Source organism: Equus przewalskii, chromosome 27 (genome assembly GCF_037783145.1).
Source record: "Equus przewalskii isolate Varuska chromosome 27, EquPr2, whole genome shotgun sequence".
Taxonomy (NCBI): domain Eukaryota; kingdom Metazoa; phylum Chordata; class Mammalia; order Perissodactyla; family Equidae; genus Equus; species Equus przewalskii.
Window position 1 is genome coordinate 35,333,586 of NC_091857.1, and position 19,279 is coordinate 35,352,864.

At 42.2% G+C, this 19,279-nt stretch overlaps 1 protein-coding gene and 1 long non-coding RNA gene across 41 annotated transcripts in view; one reads left to right on the forward strand and one right to left on the reverse strand.

The window, feature by feature from the left end:
• Window positions 1–19,279, reverse strand: part of LCA5L (lebercilin LCA5 like) — a 48,492-nt gene that overhangs the window by 16,117 nt on the left and 13,096 nt on the right. For 15 of the 40 annotated variants that reach the window (XM_070597492.1, XM_070597495.1, XM_070597494.1 and 12 more), the window contains 3 exons: window positions 7,803–8,143; window positions 7,389–7,535; window positions 1,780–2,294 (listed from right to left, as the gene is read on the reverse strand). In XM_070597492.1, coding sequence (XP_070453593.1) covers window positions 1,780–2,294; window positions 7,389–7,535; window positions 7,803–8,143 — 1,003 coding nt within the window. The remainder of the gene's footprint in view (window positions 1–1,779; window positions 2,295–7,388; window positions 7,536–7,802; window positions 8,144–19,279) is intronic. The other 25 variants (XM_070597505.1, XM_070597513.1, XM_070597514.1 and 22 more) reach the window with 2 other exon arrangements.
• LOC139079886 (uncharacterized) lies at window positions 1,558–19,140 on the forward strand. The gene is made up of 3 exons (XR_011533877.1): window positions 1,558–1,683; window positions 17,063–17,160; window positions 19,005–19,140. It is a non-coding gene; the product is annotated as an uncharacterized lncRNA (long non-coding RNA).

Here is a 19,279-nt window from a genome sequence, read left to right on the forward strand (position 1 = left end):
CGTATATTAGAACTAAATATAACCATACACACACACACACACACACACACAGACACACCAAAAAATCCCAGGTCCCAACTCTAGAGAATAAATATGTTTTGAACCTAACATTTTTTTATACTCTGGAATCTGATAAAAAAAAATTTTGGAAAGATCCTGAAAATCAATAAATACCAATGTCCTACTTTAAAACAAAACCTGAGCAGTTATGCTGAAAGGAAGAATTCTGCTCACTCGGCATAGCGTGCCCTTTAAAAACCTTTCAAGCCTCTCTCGCTGAAGTGTGTTCAGCATCAGCGCAGACAGCCCGTCCCGGACTGTGGTTCTCAGATAGCTGGGAGCAGACGGTGACACAGGCACTCACAGAGCCACACCCACAGAGACGGAGTCTAAGGCAAGGGAACGACGATTCGGCACAATAACTGTCTACACAAAGGGCTCCTGTTGCATGTTCACCATCTCTCTGGAACGAGAATGATTTCACTGGAGAACCGTTTGAGCTGGACGTTGACAGAGGCTTGGCTAAAAGGCTTTTTCTTTCTCTTTTTTTTCCATAAAGCTTGGTTTCCCTCATAACATTGATACTTTCTCGTTAAAGAAAAGTGGGAAATAGGGTAAGCTAAAAGGATGAAATAGGACTAAAAATCCCACCCCCTAAAATATTAACATTAAAAAAATGCCTACTTGTTCCGGCCCACAAATGTTTTTCCCCACCAAATGCCCTACAACCAAAAGAAATTTCCCATACAACCAAGTGCTTTTGTTAAGGAAATAGTTAATTAGTTCTTGAATTCTTTTTGGTGTTGTTTCTAAAACAAAGACAAGAACTACTTCAACATATATATGTAAAAATATGTAGCTGAAATAAAAACACACTGCTACACGACAGACATGTCCTCAGGTGGATCCAAGAGGACCTAAGAGGCCAAACCAGAGAACTGCGGCGCACTTCCCACGAGGGGAGACGAGGGTGCTCATATTTTCTGTAGCTCACATACATTTTATGGAGAAAATTCTCTCTGAAAAGAGAGGATTTCACCAAGGAAGAAATAACTGAGATAAAAAAGTCAATGAAATGAACTTGGAATTTCCTTTTTATTTCAAGATCATAGAAAATACTTCTCTCTCACCGTCATGTATTAAGGAATTAAACGATAAATTAATTCCGTTTCTGTTTCTGTTCATAGAGACCAAAGACTAACTCATGCAAGACAGGCAGAGTCCTCAATACAGTCAAGCTGTTCTCCCCAGTCAGCCCTGCCAATGAGCTCTCGGTGAGGAACAGCAAGCCATTCATTTCCTCAAGCATTTGCATTCCTTTTCCCTCTCTGTCCCCAGGAGTATTATCTGGGAAAAATTTCTATTTCTAAAATGCCAAAAATGTCTAAGGGGTGACAATTGGACACCGTGATGAGGGACAACACAAGGAAAGGGACGGAGGACACGGACTGTTGAGGGTGTCGGGGAGCAGCCTTTTCATAACGAGTTTGAAGGAGAGGGTTAGTTCCTAAGAGAGCTTTCACACAACACAACACAACTCAACACAACCTTTCCAGCCCATGAAAGAAGTCCCCTAACACTGGATGGTCATTTCCAGATAAATGAGCCTCGCCACAGGACGCGCCCTTGCGCACAGCGCCCGCCGGACGACATCGCTCGCAGGCCTGCCGAGCAAAGCGGCTGGTAAGGCTTCCTTACACGGGGGCAAATATGGCAAACGGCCACCGTCTCTGTCTTAATTTTGGAACCTGAAAATTTCTAGGCCTCTGAAATACAGACCTGTATTTGTTTGTCATTTGCCTCCATTTTTGTCTTAAGAATAGACAATCTTTGAGTAAGTTCTTCCCTCTCTTCAAGATTTTTGTCCTCAGAAAGTTTCTGCAGCGCCTGCAAAGCATCTTTAGTCCTCAGGAGCTCGCCGTCGGTGTTTCTGAGTTTCCTAGATATGCTTCTTTCCTTTTCTTGGGATTTCCTAAGTAGCTGCCTTAAGCTTTTTACTTCATTCTGGTGTTTAACCATAATTTGAGGTAGATTATTTTGTGAATTCTCATATTTTCCTATAGCTTTCAAGTGCCTAAGCTGAAGTTGTTTCAAAAATTGGTTTTCTATTACTGTGGCTTCCAGTTTCCGATGTATGTCCGCTACTTCATTCTTCAGTTCTTTAATCTTGTGAAGCCTTGCCGAGAGTATGCGATGAGCCATAACGCCTCTTCTTTGGGTGGTCATATTGATTTGAGAATTTAAAAATGGTGCATTCCAGCTGCGCTTTTTTTCAACTGGGATTTCCTTCTGGCCTGTGTAAGCAGATAATTCACTTTGTTACTAGGCACATATATAGACAGATATGCAGACATGTAAGTATGCATGTATGTATAACATCCCCTCCCCGCATACATGTACAGACACACCAACACTAGAAAGGGAAGGAGCTAACATTTAAGGAATATCGTGCTTTAGGCTTGGCACTTTATATAGAGCTATCTCATTTAATACCGTTCTTGAAGGTCAATAATAGTCTATTTTGTACCTGGAGATTTTAAATCATTTGTCCAAGGTTACATAACCACAAAGTGACACAGAATAGATTGAAAACCAGGTCTTCTTTGACTCTAAAACTGGACTTATTTCTTACAGAAAAGCTAAACTAAAAATCACGATAATAGATAACATTTACTAGGTGCTTACCATACGTCAGACACTGAGCTAAACGCTTTATACAGACGATCTAATGGAATCCTTCTAAGAATGTTATGAGGTAATTAGAGTGTAAAGTGAAAGCCCGCCGTTATATAGGAAGATCTCGTGTATTCAAGAGGACTCGTAAAAAGCCATTAAACTGCTTAGACTGTAAATACAGATATTCCGTCTCTCAATAAATTCAACACAGCCAATCTGTCCTTTGTTACTTTGGCTGCACACTGAATGAAGTAGTGAGGTGGCTTGTGATCAGCGGTCTATTTTAAACAAAAAGTATCTAAACAATATTACACCACGCTCATATAACTGGATTTGAGCATGTCAAATGTGTGTGAACATCGCTGTCCTATTATCCCACATTAAAGATGAACAAACTGATGCTTGGCGATGTCATTGTCAATGGGCACAGAGCTCATAAGTGGTGAGACAGAACCCAGCTCTGCTGTGTGCCTATGCTCTGCCCCATATGCACGTGCATTTGTATGATATATATGTATGTATCTGTGCACATGTGTGTAAATATATGTATGTGCATGTGTACAGATTAGTATGTCTATATTCTGAGAAAGAGAGATTGAATCTGGATTCTTGAATCTAAAAAAATCTGGCCCTCATCTTGGAGAGAGAAGGGAAAGTAGTGGTCAATGTCACCGGAGTCCTAACTTTAAGCTATTGGCCAAGTGTGGATACGTCATCTGAGACATGGCTTAATGGGTTTGGTATAGGTGGAGGGAAAGGCAATTCTGCCTGTGATGGAAACACTGAGCCAAAAGAAACAGAGGATAAGGCATCTGAATCTTAACTATGACAGGCCACATAGATTTGACAACGATCACAGCATTTGTATCACATGAGTCACTGATGGGCTCTTTACAACTATGTCTCCAATGGTATTTATTTTCCCACTGGGAGCAATTTAGTAGGGGCTATGGTTGAATGTTTTAGTATTTTGGAATTGGCTTTTGAGCACACTGAAAATTGGAAAGCAGAGCAGGTCAGACTTTGAGAAGGCCAGTGAAGAGGTGTCTGTGGTCGTGTCAAGGCCAGACACCTTAATACTTTGGGCACTGGCTAGGGGAGCCCTAGATGCAGAAAATGTGGATCAAGCCAGATTAAAACAGGGGTGGGTGGGGGCTGTCATGTTCTACGCCATGCCCAGCATGCCTGAACTTGACCTCCAACTTGTAATGTTTTCCAGCTCTTGGGTGGTGTGATCCTGCAGGAGAGAGGGAGTTCCCTGGGACTAGAAGGATGAGGGTGGTGGGTTACACTGGCAGTGGAGGCTTATGTCCCCACCTCATGCTGTGCTCAAATGATGCGAGGGCAGGGTCACCATGAGCGGGTGCCTGGGGACTAAACCCCACGGCCAAGGGAGCACTGGCCAGGGTGCACAGAGGGCACGGATGCTTTGAAAAGAGGAGTGCCAGCCTTTTAAAGACCACATGGGCTTGGACCAGGAGCACACAGTGATGAAAATGAAGGACCAGAAGCCTTTCCCCAATGTTCTTGTCTGTGTAAGGCCCCCCACACTCCCTCCATTCCCCAGACACAGCTGAGATCGAATTTCTTGTTTACCTAGTGGGTGTGTAGGAGAGGATGAGCCAGTTTGCTTCAGAAAGGTAAATACACCACTGCAGGGGAGGGGGAGAGAACAAACTCATACCGTACGCACCATGCTTTCTTGTATAACTATAAAGGTGATGGAAAATTGAAATAGTGTTTAATCCTTAACATTTTATATCTCATTATCCTAACCTACACATAATGAGTTTGGTAAAATTTACAATTTCTGTCCCATTTACACAATAAGCCAGATTTAGCTGGATGATTAAACTACTCTTAGGATACCTGATTTTTAAACCACTGAGCTAAAACACTTATTCAAACAAGTTAATTCACCAGAAACGTATACATTTCAGCCCACAGTTAGCCACAAAGACACCCTTCTCATTACTTGCAGTGAGACGTGCTCTTTGAACAGACCTAAGAACGCCCCCGCACTCTCCGCTCTGTCGTCTCCTGCCGTCCTCCTTCCCAGGCCCATTTCCCTGGGTTCACCCTCTGGACCACAATGCCTCCTTTTTAAAGCACTGCTGTCCTCCTGTCACACTTCTCTGCCCGTGCTCCTTCCTCCCCAGTCCTCCCTGGCCTCATCGCAGTCCCCTCTCCTGGTCATTTTCCATTTTGCTTTCACTGTCCATTCCAGTCCCGCCGTCTCCCCGCCCTCGGTCTGGTTCTGCTCCTTATCCTGAGCTGTGCTGGCTCTCCCCTCTTCTGCCAGGTTCTCTCTCTCTCTCTTCCCAGTCTACGCTGTATTCACCTAAAAAGAGATGGCCCACTTCCTCCAAGGACCAGGTGAGAAGAGGTTCAGAGGAAGGCCTTTCCCCTTCTGTTCTCCTTGGTTCCCGGGGTTCGCCTGCTGGAGAGGGAGCCCTTCAGCGCTCCCTTGGGTCTTCCACTCACTCCTGACTAAAGACAACGGGGCAAGAGGTGACCCAAGCGACGGAATGCAGCAGAGTCTACGGCCATACCACCCTGAACGTGCCCCATCTTGTCTGAACGCAGCAGAATCACTCCTTTTTTGGTATACCAATTTTTTGAATGACCATCACAGGTTTTGCCATTATATTGACAAAACAAGTCAAGGAAGGATATATAATTAATAGAGTTCTGAAACTACATTTTCTACAAAAGAAGGAATAACCAATTTTTGAAAATCAAATTGTAGAAATATACTGCTTGCTCTTTACACTGATTTAGGTAAATCTCCAATATCTGACCAAAGCAAAAATCCTATCAAATTGAAGCCCTCATTTTATTCTTATAATCTCTCTCTGAAATATTTTTCTGCATAAAATTTGCTTTTCTAAGAGGGGAGTTGAAAATAATCGATGTTACTGTTCGCTAGTGAATTCTGGGTCTGTATTGGTGGTTTGTAACCTGGTGTTACCAGGCCCTGAGGTCCGAGGTCTACTTTTAATATATCAGGAAGCTGAACAGACATTGAGCATTTCTCTGGAGAAGGGAGGCACTGGCTAAAACATTAAGCCTCTTTGTTTTGGGTTAGAATTATATTACCCCAGCATTAATTAGTTACTTGCTGCTTAAATTTCTTTGGCAAATGCTTGCAAAACACGAGCTGTAAGGGAACAAAAGAATAAACCCAGGGAATACTTTATCATTCTGTGACAAACCTTGATGCTACAATGAGTGTTTGAAGTTCATCATACACTGGTGGAAGGATCCTCAGGGACATATAACATTTAAGTTAAAGATGCATCCCATATTTATTTAAAATAATTTTAGGGTATTCATACACAAAAGAGTACCCAAGTGGCAGGAAACTTTCACTCTTTCAGATAACGGAATTTAGGATTCTAGCCCAGTGCGAAGTGGCTGAATTAATTGAGGTTGCTCCTAATTTATGACCAGGTATCTTGCATAAAGGACACAATAAATATTTGTGGAATATATAAATGAGGAAACAGTTTTAAAAAGTTAAATTACAAGGCGCTTAGAACTCAAAACGCAGTCCATTTCTTGCAGAAATAGTTCTATGAATGCCAAGTGCCTTCTCGCACAGTCCCACAAAAGCCTAGACTCAATATACAGTGTAGTGTACGGAGCAGTGGTCCCTTGTCATAAACCCCTGGGGCCAGACTGTCTCTGGACCTTTATAGCTTCATTATTTATGGTGCATATATGGTATTTTCCCTAGTATTCCCAGTAGGGTTGGGGACAGCACACTTTAATCAAAGAATATTTTTGTAGTGAAATATATGACTTTGCAGTAAGTGAAATAAATAAAGATCAGTCTCATGTCAGTTCAAATCAAGATCTTGCTGTCAAGTCAGTTTCGGTGCAAAGGATATGAAGAATGTTTGGTTTTCAGAGTTTTGTAAATTTCAAATGCTGATAAGGGATTGTGTAACTGTAAAACCCAACCACGGTGTGTGTTCTGTGGTGAAACTCTCGTCTAAATGCCACCAACAGACTTCTCTGGACAGAGTCCCACTGCGAGGGAAGGACTTTTCATCTACTGCCCTGGGCCTTGCCGGTGGGTGTAGGACTCCCACATCTCTAGAAAAGGGGCTTTTCACCTTCTGAGAGTCTGGTGAAAGCTATAGGTCCTTCTCTCTGGAAAAGTTCACAAATACAAATAGACACAGAAATGCTTAGAACTCCATGGGGTTCATGGACATGGGTCTCAGATTAAGAATCCTCCTCTACAGCTAGGAAGAAGGGGAACTGAAGATTCTAGGTGATCCAGAAGGAGCGCACGGGTGCGAGGCGCAGCTAGTCACAGCAGGCTGGGGGTGAGAGAGACTGGGTAAATGCGACAGTGGATGTGCCCCACACATAGGCGGCTCTTAATTATTTTCCAGCTGTTGACTGACAGCAGTTCCGATAGTCACAGTGGAAAAGAGTCCCAGCTATTTCTACATAAGGGGTATTTGTAAGCCCCGGATTTCCTAAAATGGGAAGGAGTCACGGTCCGGGCAGGGAGGCAGGGAGGAAGAAGATCAAGAATACCACAAGGCTAATTCCAATCTGGATCCTTAGGAGTTGCTGGTGTTGGTACTTTTTTGTTTTTGGAATTCGTACTTTTAAAATCTACAAGGAAATGACATTATTAATGGCTTTTTGAACCACCTCTGTTTCAAAAGATTGTCTTTGCCGACGTGCCTCACCGGACTTGGGGACCGTCTTCTTGGGGAGCTGAGACAGGTCTTTACATTTCATTGGCGACTCAAACCTTGATTCTTCAGCTAGGATGAAAGGCAAGATGCCAGTGAAATCCAGGTACTCTGGTACTCTGTAACAAGGCCACCTGTTAACTAAAAATGGAACTAACCTCACTAGTGGGCTCCAGCAGGGGAAGCCATGCAAGAGGGCTAGGTTTTACATTTTAAGCCCAACTTTCTGTTATTTTGTAATTATTCTTAATTTCTCTATTTCCTTCTATAAACGTTCACTCACAATACACATTTACAATATGAGAAAACAATAAAACAGCACATGGAGCTCTTCAAAAACTAGTGCATTAAAGGGTAATGTCATTATAACCAGAAATTTGGTCTCAGGTGGGAAATTCTGCTTCTTACCTTTAGGTTGGGAGATTTTAGAAACATTACACTTTTTCTTCTCCTCCTTCTTCCCTTTTACCACAGGCTTCTCTAGATAATTTCTATTAACAGGTGTTTCTGAACCTTCGGAGAGAAAGTCTTCCGAATAATCATAGTGAGAAGAACTTCGGCAGGAACACTGCGAGCGGCTGTAATCCATGCTCTTGTCGGAGGCGTTGCTGGTCCCTGGATGGTCGCCTGTGCCTGTGCCGGGGTGGCTCCCGAGCTCCGCAGACCTCCTGGGATTTTCTAATGCCACCCCGGGGAAACGCTCATCCACGTGGGTCTCCGCTGCATCGGCCAAAGACATGGTCAACAGCCTGACAGAAGAAAAGAGTTTTTAGCTTTATAGCTATCAACATTAAAATAAACCTATGCTTTATGATGTTGAACTCCACAGGGATAATTAGGAACATGAAACCACACATTAGTTTGAAGTGTTTTCTGAAAAAATTTGTTTGGTTTTTACACTTTCTCTACATAAATTATAAAACCCCTGAGACCAAACTTTGGTGACATTATACTTACAGGTAATACAAGATCAAGTGCCTATCAGATAATAATATTGACAATAATTTATGAATTAGTGGGCTACAGTCTCATTCTTTAAGGCTGGCTGGCTGTTGGGATTTTTTGCCTTGATCAGAACTGAAGAAAATGACAGTATGCGGCAAGTTTGGATGGCTGGTATGAAATGCATCATTTATGAAATGAAATTCAGACATGTTTGTGGAGATGCACACACTTTTATTTACTAATGATGAAATCACATACTTTTCAGATTAAACATATAGAGTAGAAAATAATTAATTAATCTAGGTTTCTAGAGCTAATATTTGTTCTAAATTTAAGAGAAATAGTGGGTTACAGTGATGTAAACTTGATCCATGATTATAAGGTTCTTTATATTTTAATTCAGGAAATTTGCATTCCTTTTTATGCTTTATTTAGACTATTATAACATGAGCATAATTTCCTTGATTATATACTACATGATGACAGAAGAGACAATTCAGAAAAACATGATTTACATAGAAAAATCATCCATGGATTGGAACCTTTTTGAAGAAAATCACCAAATGGAAAATTTACATTTGTTTAATAAAGAACTCATCATATCTTCATCTACACAAAAAACTTTTATAAATAATGGATTTGGAAAAATCAACACTAAGTTTGCCTAATTATTTTCAGTTTATACAATGTGAATAGTTAAAATCTTATTTGAGAACTAAACAAGAGAGTAGGCTAGACTTCAAAGAAATGTGTTTAAAACTAAAAATGAAAATGAAATTTGATGGTGTGATCCTGATTTCTAATCAAGGGCATATGATACCACACAGTTGAAAGTCCTTGTAGCTAAAGGCCATGTCTGAAAAACTTACTGAATGAAGACCTACACAGAGCCATACTTCTTTTATTTAGAGTGGATCTGATTATAATTAAGAACAATTTAGAGTAATTCAACCATAGTACTCCTTCATTTGTAGATCAGGAATGTTCGCGTTTAGTGGATTACTCCCCAAAGCAACTTCCCCAGCTGCTCCAGAGCTCCCTGCAGCTAAAATGACTCCTCAGCTTTTTGCTCCTAGCACCTTGCTTAACATTCAGTGAAAAAAAATCATTGTATTTTACTTCCACTTTATTTTAAAACTCTTGGTATAGGGCGTAGGCACTAGTATTCAACTTGACTGAACTGAGTAATCTGTGTGACAGACAAGGCTAGGTGACAACGTCGCTCCTATTTGTTTCACACAGACGCTCCCACATATGCCCCATGAGGTCTGCAATCCTAAACCCGCTTCTTGTCTCCATCCGAGGACTCTGGGAGAGATGACAGCCCACGGTTAAAGGCACACTCCCTAACGATCCAGAAGTTTCCATGAAGAACAACGAGTCCCGCTCCAAGAGAGCTCACGAAGGCTACTACACGAAGCTACTTCAGTCGCTTTTCACACAGCCCTCATCCTTGATGATTTAGAAACGGTGGGTTCCAACGTACACAAACTTTTGATAGTTGATAAGCCTCTTAGTTCTCCGAAGCGAGAATTTAAAATGGAGAGAATAAGAAATCAAACACAAGAAGGACCCCCAGTACACACCCTCGATGGAACCGACTCTCGTTACAAACCAGACGGTTCCGCATTTCTCTGTAACGCTACTGCACTGAGGCACAGTAACGCCACTAGTGTCTCCTTCAGGTCAGCCTGCCTCAACAGCAGTTTGAAGCAGAGGACTTCATCTCCCGGGGGCCTTTAAAAGGGTTATTTTTTCGTTGAGTGCTCTCAATTCTCCTGTTTTATCAAGAAAGCAAAGGGAAGTTAGTCGGCATCAGATGCTTCCCAACAGGAGTCTGGCAGGACTCTCGAATGAGAGGGGGTTTGTGCTCAGTTCCTGCCTCTTTCTGCTTCTGCTCGACTCTCCAGCTTTCTCCTCTCCTCATGAAATACGTTAGCCAGTTCATAATCTTCCTCCTCCAGGAATCTTAGCCCGAATAAACTGATCAGTAACATTAGCATTATCCTCAGTATTCAACCAGTGCTTTGACTTTCTGCAAACTGTGCTCACATCATGTGATCCTGGCCGCACGGAGGGAACGGGTGCAGCCAGGTTAAGTGATTGTCCATGGTTTCCGGCTTCAAGGCCATGAAGCATCACGACTGCAAACGACAGACCGCTGGGACCATCACACGAGCCTAAAGCAAAGAACCGATCTTTCCAGGCACCTTCTGCCATGTAACAGTGGGCAGAGCACAGGCAAACATCCTTATTTTTGAACTTTTGCACCTGTATTAAGAAGAGATCCAGATGTTGGCAACCCGGAAGAGACCCTGAAGGACCAAAAATGCTCAGCTGTCGCCCTCAAAGCCTCGCCTGTCCTTGTCCCTGGGAGCTGTTCCTCCTCACACCTTCTTGCTCATGACCTTTGCCCTCAATTCCCTCCCCACCCATCCTGATAAGTCCAGATTGCCCAAACAACGGTTGCTAATGCATAAGAATTTGTTTCAGACCGTCGTTCCTGACACAAGCTAAATTTGGGCTGACCACTCCTGAGAAAGCCCTATAAAAATTCCTCCTCCTTCCCCACCTTGAATACTTCTTGGAGAAATCTCATGCCGGCATTGTAGGATGAAGGCTTAATTTGACAGTGTTTTTCAGGTTACGGTCACAAATTGCCCAACAGCTACAATAGTGGGAGTGTGACAAGGTAGACGGTGACAGACAATCTGAAGGCGACTGACCTGGGTTTGAGCCTGGGTCTGTCACTGACTGAGTGAGGAGATCTTGGCCATCTGTGAAATGTGAATAACGGCCTGGATTTCCTAGGGTTATCCCAGGGGAAATGAGACCGTGTTCGTAAAATACCTGTCATGGCACCTGTCACACAGCAAGCAGTCAACACACACTGGTTTCCCCTCTTGGAAGTCATGCTGGGACAAACCCCAGAACTGTCAAGGGCTCTGCTGGTGTCTTCACGTGAGAGATGCAACCAAGAGTCAGTCTATTTCCCCATCAACTGTCTTACTTATTTACTTATTCTTATTTTTTTGTAGTGAAAGTTTCTTTTTTTATTGAGGTAACATTGGTTTACCCATCAACTGTTTTAGTGGGAACAAGTGCTGGACTAATCCCATCAGCCCGAAAACTCCCTGAAGATGGAGAGTGTGTCTTGTTCCTGTCGCAACTTCAGGCCTAGCAGAGTGCTACCACACAACCGCTGTTCTTAAAGGCTTGAAGAATCACTACCACCACCATGACCACCATGGCCTATGTACGCCAAGCACAGAGGCAGGAGCTTACATACATTAGTTTACTTACTCATGACGACAGTCCTGAGAAATAGGTATTATAACCCTATTTTACAGATGAGCAAACTAAGGCTCAGAAAGGTTAAGTAACTTGTCCAAGGTCACAAAGCTAATGAGTGGGAGAACTGAGTTTTGAATCCGACTCTGTCTGCCTTTAAAGTTTTTTTCACTACACCATACTGGTTGACCCCAAATGGACAGAATTTGACCCAACTTATTTATCACTGCAAACTTAAAATGTTTTGTCCAAACCTGGGATAAGCTGACAGGAGTGACTTCCTATTTGGCTTTTCATTGTTTTGCCTCTGCTCTAGAGTTCAAAATCCTAGATTATGTTGAAAATAATCCCTTAATCTTTCAGATTAATCCACATGACTCACTCTGAATTTGACATGATAGGAGCAGTGAAATGATGAAGATGAGGAGGTTAGGGGAGCGGCGTTCTCTTCCGTTCCTAAATTAGAGTATTGAGGTTTGAGGACGTGGTTGTACCCCATCTACAAGTTTTTTTTTTTAAAGATTTTATTTTTTCCTTTTTCTCCCCAAAGCCCCCTACATAGTTGTATATTCTTCGTTGTGGGTCCTTCTAGTTGTGGCACGTGGGACGCTGCCTCAGCGTGGTTTGATGAGCAGTGCCATGTCCACACCCAGGATTCGAACCAACGAAACACTGGGCCGCCTGCAGTGGAGCGCGCGAACTTAACCGCTCGGCCACGGGGCCAGCCCCCATTTACAAGTTTTTTTAAAAGATTCCCTCTGAATCACATGCTCACAGAGGGCTAACACAAGCTCTAACTGTCCCATGTTTGATATAGTAGAGAACTAGTCATTCTGGTCTTTTTGTTTAATATACATTGATATAACACGGAAAAATAAGGAAAAAAATTCTAATGGAAATCTATTGGAGCCACATAAGACGCTAACTATAAACCACCTCACTCCTACAACAATTCTAGCAGATTAAAATGTGCCCCAATGGAAGGCTTTGCAGATTAGCTGTAAGGAAGAAGGATTTGAAGTCATTATTGCCCTCCTCATGTGGATCTGCAAAAGCCAGCCTCTGTTGACGGCTGGACAGCCCCCGTGTGTACTGTCTCCTGTGGGTCTCTATTTTGCAAGGTCTCTATCGCTAGGAGGCAGTACCTGTAGCTCCTTTAAAATGCTTCAAAAATCACGTACAATTAAAAATGCCGCAGTGAGAAGATACCTTATTAGCAAAATTGTCCATAATCTTTCCTGCCTAATAATTTACCTTACCTAATACAAAAGATAGAATTCCCTTAGGATGGACCAAAAAGTAGTCTTATTATAAAGAAAATTTTATTTTTTTTGGTGGGATGGGTGGGTAGAAAATTCTTTATTGCCACCAATTATCTAGTGGATGTGCTGTCAGCTTGCTTTCACTAAATTTCTAAAACACACGAGGCACATTCTACTATTGATCATTATTTCACACACATAAAAAGTATCAGCAACTTCAGGTTAATTACTGGGTTCACTGCTCTATCATCATCTTATAATTAAACAGGCCCAAATATCCAAGAATTAGGAACTACAATTTCAATCTAAGACACTGATTTTTTTTTTTGAATTTACTAAACTTAAAATTTGTCATAAACGATAGTGCTATATTGTTTTGAAACAATCGATTTACAACTTGGTAAGGCCAGTATGTGCCCTGGCTGGCCCAGTGATTTGTCGGAACTCACTGATGTCAGTGTCTCGAGAATCAGCTTTTGGGTAAATTTGCTGTGCTCCTCTCTGCTATAACAAATAGGAAGACAGTTGTTCCCAGTATAACAGCATAGTCTTCGACAGGAGGAGGTCCTGAGAAGAACTGGAACCAGATGGTTCCACATTAAGTAGTTCAGCAACAACGGAATCAACACTCAAATGAATTTAGTGGGTGGTTCACCAACATTTAGAGGGTCATTTTGTCTTTTTTTAAAGGTTGGCACCTGAGCTAACAACTGTTGCCAATCTTCTTTTTTTTCCCGTTTTCTTTTCTCCCCAAATCCCCCTAGTACATAGTAGTATATTTTAGTTGTGGGTCCTTCTAGTTGTGGGATGTGGGACGCCGCCTCAGCGTGGGCTGACAAGGCAGTGCCATGTCCGCGCCCCGGATCCAAACCCGCGAAACCTTGGGCTGCCGAAGTGGAGCGAGCGAACTTAACCACTTGGCCATGGGCTGACCCCTAAATGGTCATTTTTAATGCATCCAATAGGTCAATTTTTTTGGCTGACTGAGAGTATATATTTTATAAGAAAACCAGTTCCTTAGCTGTTGGGATGCAAGTCTTTTTTTTTTTTTTTTTTTAAACGTCTCTATTGAGGTAATAAACTGCACATATTTGAGGTATACAATTTGGTACTTGTAGACATCTGTATATACTCCTGGAACTATCACCACAATCAAGAGAGTGAACAGGGGCTGGCCCGGGGGCGCAGCAGTTAAGTTCACACGTTCTGCTTGGGCGGCCCAGGATTTCGCCGGTTCGGATCCCAGGTGCGAACATGGCACCGCTTGGCACGCCGTGCTGTGGCAGGCGTCCCACATATAAAGTAGAGGAAGTTGGGCACAGATGTTAGCTCAGGGCCGGTCTTCCTCATAAAAAAAGAGAGTGAACACATCCATCACCTCGAAGTTTCCCTGGACCCCTGGGTGACTCCTCTCTCCCGTCCCTCCCTGCACCCCACCCCCACTCCAGACAACCACTGGCAGTATTTTGTCACTATAGTTTGCATTTTCTAGAGTTTCATATAAATGGAATCATACAGTATGTACTTTTATTTGGTTTGGCTTCTTCAACTCAGCATAGTTAGGGATTCATCCACGTTACCATGTATCAATAGTTCATTCTTCTTTTTAACTGCTGAGTGGCACCCAATTGTATGAATAAATGATAATTTGTTTATCCATTCACCTGTTGATGGACATTCAGCTATCTTTAGTTTTTGGCTGTTACAAATGAAATTGCTAGGAACATTCACACACAAGTCTTGTGTATGGACATACGATTTCTTTTCTCTAGGGCAAATACCTAGAGTGGAATGGCTGGATCACACGGTAGATACGTGTTTAACTTTTTAAGAAACCATCAAATTGTTTTCCAAAGTGGCTGTTCCATTTTACATTCCCACCAGCAGGGTCTAAGAGTTCCAGTTGTTCCACATCCCTGCTAACATGTGATATGGTCAGTCTTTTTAGGCTTTGTAATAGGTCTATGTAGTGATGTCCCATTGTGGGTTTTTTTTTTAAAGATTTTATTTTTCCTTTTTCTCCCAAAGCTCCTGGTACATAGTTGTGTATTTTTAGTTGTGGGTCCTTCTGGTTGTGGCATGTGGGACGCTGCCTCAGCGTGGCTTGATGAGCAGTGCCATGTCTGCACCCAGGATCCAAACCAGCGAAACCCTGGCCGCTGCAGTGGAGCGCTCAAACTTAACCACTCCGCCACAGGGCTGGCCCCCCATTATGGCTTTAATTTGCATTTCCCAAATGACTAATTATATTAAACATTTTTTCACATGCTTATTTGCCATCCTTATATCTTCTTCTTTTTTTTTTTGGTGAAGTGTCTGTTCAAATCTTTTTTTAATTTTCAAAATGGGTTGTTTGTTTTCTTATTGTTGAGTTTTCAGAGTTCTTTTATATTCTGGACATAAGTCCTTTATCAGATACGTTGCAAATATTTTCTCCCAGTCTGTGGCTTGTGTTTTTATTCTCTTAAAAGTGTCTGCAGTATTTTGAATTTTGATGAAGCATAATTATCAATACGTTCTTTTAAGAATGATCCTTTTGGTGTTGCATCTAAGAAATTTTTGCATAACCTGAGGCTACAAAGATTTTCTCCTTGCTTTCTTTTAGAAGTTTTATAGTTTAAGTTGTACTTTGATCCATTTTGAGTTATTATGGATCAATGGACCAAAATTCACTTTTTTGTATACGGACATCCAAGTGTTGCAGCACCATTTCTTGAAAAGACTATCCCTTTCCACTGAATTGCCTCTGCATCTTGATAAAAATTGAGATGTCCATATGTGGATCTGTTTCTGTGCTCTCTCTCCTGCTCCACTGATCAATGTCTCCAACTTCACACCAATCCACACTGTCCTGGTTACGGCAGCTTTACAATCAATCTTGAAATGAAGGAGTCCTTCAGTGCTGCTCTTCCTTTTCAAAGGTGTTTTGGCCATTTCACGTCCTTTGATTTCCTATGGGAATTTTCTTTTTTTGTGAGGAAGACTGGCCCTGGGCTAACATCTCTGCCAATCTTGCTCTATTTTATATGGGATGCCTCCACAATGTGGCTTGACGAGCGGTGCTAGGTCTGCACCTGGGATCCGATCCCGAGAACCCTGGGCCGCCGAAGCAGAGCATGCAAACTTAACCACTACACCACCAGGCCGGCCCCTCCACGGGAATTTTAGCATCAGCTTGTCAATTCCTTTAAAAAAGCTTAATGGGATTGGGATTGGGATTCCATTGAGTCTAGAGATAAATTTATGGAGAATCGAGACCATGAAAAAATTGAATCTTCCCATCCATGGATAAGATACACCTCCCATTTATTAGGTCTTCTTTGATTTCTCAGCATTGTTTCATATTTTCAGTACACAAGTCTCTTACAGGTTTATCTCTAAGTAGTTCATATTTTTTGATGGGAACTGGTGTTGTATTGCTATTGTAAGTGGTGTTATCTTTTAATTTCAATTTCTAATTGTTTGCTTATAGTATATAGAAATACTATTGATATTTGCATATTGATCCTGCCCTCCTGTAAGCTTGCTTAACCCACTTAGTGGTTCTAATAGCTTTTTTGTAGATTCCATCAGACTGTCTACACAGATGATCACGTCATCTGTAAACAAAGAGTTTAATTCTCCTTTTCTAAGATGGACCCTTTAATTTCTTTTTCTTGCCTGACTGCATTGGCGAGAATCTCCAGTACCATGTTGAACAGAAGTGGTGGTAAGAGTGGACGTCAGTGTCTTGTTTTGGATCTTAGGAGGGAAGCATGCACCTTTCACCATTATGATGTTGGCTGTAGGTTTTCCACAGATGCTCTTTATCAGGCTGAGGAAGTTCCCTTCTATTCATCATTTGTCTGGGGAAGTAATGCAAATCTTGAAGAAGTGGGAAGAGAGAAGATATCAAGAGAGGGAACAGACAAAAGGGAGGAGAGAGAGAGTTAGGAAACGAGGGAAGTCCATTTGGGGCTCCTGCTGAAGGCCGAGGGAATATCCACCTGGAAAACCCTTTGTCCATCCAGGCTGAGGCAGTACCTCCCCCTTCTACAAGTACAGTCAGGAACTACCGTCTAGGACAAGGAACCAATGCTTTCATTTCCCAAACTGGCTCTATTCCTGAGCGCTTCCATAAGAACCCCCTCGAGTTCCCTTAGACTCAGTCTGTATTGCATTTGGTTTTAGGAAGGGGCATTCAGCGCTCTCTGGAAGACCAGAGGCCCCTCTGCTGGTTATCAAGAGGCAGAAGCAGGACCGCACTGTTGTCTGTTGTCTACCAGAGGGTAAGGATCGTGTAACTGCAGACACCCATTCAGCTGGGGAGACAACCAGGTGGTTCCTCCACAGACGGTCACCTTTCCTTCCCTAGGCCCCAGTGCCCCAAGTGGTAAGGGGAGTTATCATACACCCTTCCCAGGCTCTCTGGAATCACACCCTGTGTGGCAGGCAGCTTCTAAGCTGGCTCCCAACAATCCCCACTTCCTGGTATCCATGCCCTGTGTAATCCTCTCCCCTAGCGTGTGACTCAGATGATGGTTGTAAGATGAGGTAACGGAAAGACTCTGACTTCCATCTTAATCACTTGCTCACACTGATGGAACCCAACTGCCATGTTGTAAGGTGACCCATGGAGAAGCACACATGGCAAGACACTGAGGCCTCAAGCCAACAGCCAGTGAGGAACTGAGGCCCTCAGCGGAACAGCCCGTGAGGAACCGAATCCTGCCACACCCCACCGAGTGCGCTTGGAAGCTTGGACCTTCCCCCAGATGAGTCTGGAGATAAGAGCAGCCCCAACTGACATGCTGATTGCAGCCTTGAGAGACAGCCCTAGCCAAAGGCCCCCGCCGTGCCCAGATTCCTGACCACAGCATAATAAATGTTTGTTGCTGTAGTTTTTCCAGCCAGTAAGTGTTCGTGTGAAAACTGGAGAGAGACATACAGAACAGAAAACTTCCATGTGAATCTACCACAGGAGGTTACAAAACCAACCGTGATCTTGCAGAAAAATGGAAGAACAAGATTTTATGAGAAACAACTTAATTTGGGTTAATAGATGCTTTCTCAAATGTTTATTTACTTCATCTTGAAAAAAATCTACAAAATGTCATATTTTCTCTATCTCTAATCCATTAATTTTAATCAAATCATGATCTTATCAAAGTAGTTTTTTTGGAGTGGCAGCCAACCACTAAGCCATTAAATGCTGGGGTGATTTGTCACACAGGCATAGATAACACACTCAGATGTATCTTCTCAAGGTGGTTCAGTTTCCAAAAGAATTACTTGAGCGTAAGATAAATCACACTCACCCAAGAGACACAACATTCTTAGAATTCTGGAATGCTAGACAGAACATTCTTAGAATTCTGGAATTCCCAGGACCCCAGACCTGTTCTAAAATTTCTAACTATAAGACCTGAATGTGGGTCTGTTTGGGTTCACCTGTGAGAATTCCATTCCTTTTCATGAAACTGAGTCTGAGAGACATCATCAGCAAAAACTAAGTCTGATTTCTGGCTGTTACCAGTCAGCAATGAGATGCACCCTGGACGCGTCTCTCAAGCAGCTGCCTGGACTACTCAGCCTGTTAAATACCAGTTTCCTCACTGATCCGTTAAGATTGAGTGATGAGTGGTATCAGGACTCTGTTTACGCTTCTGAGTGATTAATTGTTTTAGAGTGTTTTTGTATTAATATAAATAGGCTACACCTTGTTACCAATAAAAAAAATGCACGCAGGCTCCACGTTTATGGATTTCTTATTATGTGGCGCATTATTGGGAAATCTAGGTCTTAGGCGAACAGCCTAATGTTCTTCTTAACTAATTGAATAATTAACTAATTATAATGTTCAGCCAAAGAACATTTATTTAGTGTCTACCAGGCACTGGGGTTAAGGAGAAGGCTAACTTCCACCTTCAAGGATTTGAAAATAAGCAAAGGTAGTAATTATGGAATTAATGCTTACTATACAGTTGGCACACTAGTTTTTGATATACCAAATTTATGGTAGTGTATTGTTCAGATTTTGGCAGCATTTATATTTTGAACAATCAGTGTTTACACTAAAACAGTGTCTTTTTTGGGCACTTGAACCATAATTTCACTGTTTCTATCATTACAGGGTTTACAGCAGTTTCTTTGCTGTTATGACTCAGGAAGAGAACCTTACAATTAAAAATACCGTTCTAATGGAAACACGTGATCCAGCTGAAGATACGTTTTTCTGGAAGGTACCATGGTGAAAAGGGATGACTGTCTATCAGAACAACAAATTTCTGCATTGTGTTCGTTTAATTACAGAAGTAGAAATAGGAATGTTTAAGATCAAGAGGTACATCTGAATCATTCTGAATACTACACTTTTGTGTAGTTGTTGTCAATTCTGGTTTTGCAACA